This window comes from Gekko japonicus, unplaced genomic scaffold (assembly GCF_001447785.1).
Source record: "Gekko japonicus isolate JY-2015 unplaced genomic scaffold, Gekko_japonicus_V1.1 scaffold3659, whole genome shotgun sequence".
NCBI lineage: Eukaryota > Metazoa > Chordata > Lepidosauria > Squamata > Gekkonidae > Gekko > Gekko japonicus.
Window position 1 is genome coordinate 100,701 of NW_015177128.1, and position 4,545 is coordinate 105,245.

Genomic DNA, 4,545 nt, shown 5'->3' on the forward strand with positions numbered 1-4,545 from the left:
TGCATTGGTTTGGTTTTGTGCACGCAGGAGAGATTCTTCGCGTTCATCCTGTAACAGATGGAGGCACGGGGTACTTCCGAACAGTCAGCTCACACTTTGGGCTTCAGTGACCAGGACTGGGGTCCAGATTAACAGTGGTCCCTTGCATACTTGCACTTATGCAAAGAAAGAGAACCTGTTTAAAAAGTTGAGATGGGTGTTCTTGCAGTGGTTTTCCCCCCCCCTTGTTAGTGTGCATGGGGGGGGCCCTGCCAGGTGGCTCCCTTTTCCTGAGGAGTATTGCCAGCCATATAATGGAAGTGCAACATCGGTTCAATTGATTTCAAGCAAAGAAGGTTAGTTTTTTTTTAAAAGGTTATTCATTTAGTACGAACTTTCAAACTCGTTAGATTTTTTTTGTCACGCTGGGCGTCGTCCCCTGGTGTGGGAGGAGCTTCAGCCGTGTCGGCGTTGATCCCTCGGGGGAAGCCAGAGCCTCAGACTTGAAGTGGGGAGAGAGTTGCGTCACTCCCTAGCCACCACTCCTCGGGGTTGACAGCTGCTTTAGTAACTCTCGCTCTCTCTGCACCTAAGCCCGTCACCTACGACATCCTCCCCGGCTCTATAGGCTTCCCCCTTTTTATATCCCTTCACCCGGGGAAAGTCCTCCCCTTTTCCTCCCTGGCTTCTGATAGGGCAGGCTCCCTGTCACTTCTTCCTGTCCCACCCCCCTGGTTGGGCTGCCTGGGCGTCTCCGAGGGTGTGGCCATTTCCGGGGAATCCCCCGGGGTTCCTCGTGCGACCGAACGAGCGTGTCGGCTCCTGTCAGCTTGGGTAAGCCCCATCTCTCCCTGCTCCCCTGCCTCCGCGCCCTCCCTCCTGTTCTCCGCACGTCCTGGAATAGCCCTCCTTCTCCTGAGCCTTTCTCCGGCTTGCCGTCCGTCTCTACCTCTTCGGAACTGTTCTCCGAAAGGTCTTCGCTCTCCGGGGCTTGTGGAGGCATCGGCGTGGGACATTTTTTTTTAAAGAAAGGAAGTGATCCTCTGCAGAGACGGCAAGCGAAACCCGGCTCTCTTTTCTTGCTAGGCGGCGGACTTCCGTGCGAACATCGAGAAATTCATTGATTCTCGGACTGACAATTTGCGTGATATGAAAGGCGGAGAGTTCTGGCCCATCGTGAAATGTGTGAAGATCCGGGTCGCCCAAGCAGAGGCCTTGAAGACGGGCGTGGTGCTGGTGGACCTGCCAGGAATCCGGGACTCCAATGCAGCCAGGGACAATGCGGCCAAAGAGGTAGGACGGAATCCCTTTTTTTTGGGGGGGGGGCGGCTGGGCCTGTATTAGTCTCCCCTCAGAGGTCCTGTGGCTTTTGTCCTAGTAGCGTGTTTTATATTTCCATGCACAAGCCCCGCACGACTTTGCAGCCAGGCCCTCGCCTCTGTCCTGTGGCTGCCTCCTATTTTTCTTTAACGCAAGGGGTGGTCTTGCCCTCCAGTACCTAAAGAACTGCAACGCGGTGTGGGTCGTTGCCAGCATCACGCGGGCCGTGGACGACAAGACTGCCAAGGAGATCCTGAACAGCAACCTGCGCAGGCAGCTCTTCATGGACGGCCTGTATGGGAACCTGGCCTTCGTCTGCACCAAGACGGACAGCTTTAACATCTCGGACATAGTCAGGTAACCTCCGTTTCTGCCAGCAGGGGGCAGCTGCGTGCAGGGGGTGGGTAGCAAGAAGGATTTATACCCCACCAAGGTCTCCCAATTAAGACACTCTCCACAATGCACTTTGGCAGTGATAGTTTATTGAGATATGCTTACTTTGGGAAAGAAGCTCTGTGTCAGAACCGGAAAAAGGTGCACAAAAGCCCCTGTTATAGATAATACAAAATACACCCCACACCTCTTGCATACGTCACTATTCAGCCCCTACAGTTACTGTGGCAACTCTGACAGATGTATATGGCGCCTTATCTGTGTTCAGGCTTGTCAAGAGAGTCTCCAAGGCCAGCTCCTTGGGAACCGGTGATGGGGCACAACCTTAAGGAAAGTTATGGCTTCTTCAAGCACTCACTCAAAACACCCATTCAGTTCCCTCCCCCTATATCCATGGCAGGCATTGCAGAGAAACATCGTGAAATGAAACCAATGTGGGGAATCAAACCTGGTTCTCCCAGAGTAGAGCCCGCACTCCTAACCACGACAGCGAGAGGCATTTTCACCCTTCCTTTCCTCAACAGCTGCACCCCATGTAGCTCTCACAGGCCAGGATGAGGCGCTGTGTCTGCGTGGAGTCGGGCCTGAAGCTCCCAGGACCGGTGGGAGAACAGTTCGCCTTGCTTCACTGGAAAGCAAGCGGAGGGTCTGAGAGCGGGTGGTGGTTGATGGGAAGGGCAGAGCTGGGCTCCGTTTGCCAAGCAGAGGATGTTCTTTTTAGGTGCCTTGGAGAGAAAGCCCTGTTTGGTAGCCGGGGATTCTCTCGTGCCACCCGGCACTACAGACAGGCTAGCCGCTACACTTGAGTCCTTTAAGCACATTTCTAAAAATGCTCAGGGCTGCTTGAATCCCGCAGGGACCTGGACCTGAGAGAGGAGATCCAGCCCTTGGAAGAAGAACTGGAAGAGCTGGAAGGCCAGAGGATGCAGGCGGAAGAGGAGAAGGGGACCCTCCACATGGCTCTGCACCTGGAGGTACGAAGGAAGTCCTCCAAGTGACCCCCGCTTCCCTCGGCCCTGCTGCCAGGCAGTGGGTCCTCTCCTTGGGAATGGGCTTGGCTCAGCAGTTGCTTTACCCTTCTGAGCCGTAGGCAAAAGCATCTTTGATCCTGCCTCCGGCACAAGTGGCAAAACAGTGAATCTGAACTAAGAGGAGCAGGTGGGGGAGGTTCCTTTGGTTCACGCCCCCTGGCTTGCTCCTCCAAGTCCTCTCAAACGGGGAGGGGGGGCTCCAAGTCATTTTCCCCTCCTCTGAACAATTTTATTAAAGGTTAAGCATACAAAAACAAACCAGTAAATAACTGCATATAACCAAATAGCAAAGAGATAACTGTAGGAACAGTAACAATACATTAGAGTACTTATATTACGTACAATATTTGTTACAGTTCTTATTGTAACGTCGTAATATCATACCCAATATAAACCATTAATCACTGATGGAATTTCGTCCTGTGGTTTTAGATATTCTAAAACAGGAAACCACACCGAAAATAAATGTTTTGTCTTTATCAGAGAGAGTGGTTTGTAATGATGGAGTAAAGGAGGCTCCAAGGTCATTGGGGCAAGCAGTGTGGGGGTGCAGCAGGTGATCACTAACTCAGCTTAGAGAGAACTCTGGTGCTGACGTGGGTTGCGCGTGGCTAGCTCAGCTGTGCCGCTCGGAATAAACGAGCCCTTTGAGCATCTTGTTTCCATTGGATTCGCTTCCGGAAACTTAACCTTCTGCAACCTACGTGAATTAAGCCGATGGGGCAGGGTTTCTGCCGCTTTCCTTCCTGTGGAGAGGAGCAGAGAGCAGCTCTGGCCCCCCAGCCCCCGGGATTCTTTCCCAGCTGCTTTTCTGGAGTCTCAGATGTTTCCAGGCATCTTTTTCGAGGCCTGAAGAACTGGAAACTGATGCAGCTGAGTGCGCTTTGCGGAAGCCCAGCATGCACGCAGTTCTGGATGGAGCTGCTGCTTTGGCAAAACTGCAGGCCGGTTGTGCTTTGATGCCCAACAGACCCAGGATCTCTTTGTGGAATTACTTTGTGGGTATCAGTTCTGAAGGTCCCGTCCCCTCACCACCATGTGCTGCAATTTCTCTTGGTGCTGGACAGCACTCCTGCAGGTCAAGGGGCCAGGAGCATCCAGCCAGGCCACTGCCTTAGTCAGCTGGTGGTGCAGTCGGTCAAGGGCTGCTGTGCCTGCCGCTTTGTTGCAAGTGATGTGGTGGTGTGTTTTGTTGCTTGACAGCAGAGGCCGGGAGTTGAGGCCGCGGACCCAGCCTGGCTACAGAAGCAGCACGACTTCCTGGAGAAGGAGTTCCGGGTAAGCCGTCCTCTCCCCTCCCTCGCTCCTTTGGAAAGACTCGGGGTTCCTCCCTCCCTCCAGCCTCCTCAGCCCGCCTGTGTCCTTCTTCCCCCTGTAGCTCAGTGCCCTGCAGAAGCAGAAGGAGGCCAAGCTGCGTGCCATCGGTCTCATCTGCGTTCAGGCCCGGAATAGGTTCTCCAAGCAGCGGATCCGGATGGATTTCAACACCGGCCTGGAGGTAGGGGCGTGGCTTGGTTGGGGCTGACATGGCAGGGTGGGAAGAAGTCCAGAAGAGGGCACCCGAGACGGTCAAGGGGTTGGGGGGTACCTTTCCCAAGAAGGAAGGCCGAAGAATCTGTGCCTGTTCTGTGTAGGGGGGAAAGACATCTGGGGATGGCTCCCGAAAGAGAACATCAGAGAAGCCAATGTTGGGTCAAGCCAAAGGCCCATCCAGTCCAACACTCCTGTGTCACGCAGTAGCCAAAAATACCAGGTGCCCTCAGGAGGTCCAGCAGTGGGGCCAGGGCATTAGAAGCCCCCCCCCACTGTTGCCCCCCCCCCC

The 4,545-nt window shown here is 54.2% G+C and overlaps 1 protein-coding gene across 1 annotated transcript in view; it reads left to right on the forward strand.

Annotated features, from left to right (window-relative positions):
* The first annotated feature begins 1,128 nt into the window (after positions 1-1,128).
* The window catches only part of LOC107124820, a 43,652-nt gene continuing 40,235 nt past the window's right edge, over positions 1,129-4,545 (forward strand). Inside the window, exons 1-5 of the mRNA XM_015428329.1 lie at positions 1,129-1,272; positions 1,475-1,656; positions 2,549-2,666; positions 3,927-4,001; positions 4,102-4,237. Coding sequence (XP_015283815.1) covers positions 1,129-1,272; positions 1,475-1,656; positions 2,549-2,666; positions 3,927-4,001; positions 4,102-4,237 — 655 coding nt within the window. The remainder of the gene's footprint in view (positions 1,273-1,474; positions 1,657-2,548; positions 2,667-3,926; positions 4,002-4,101; positions 4,238-4,545) is intronic.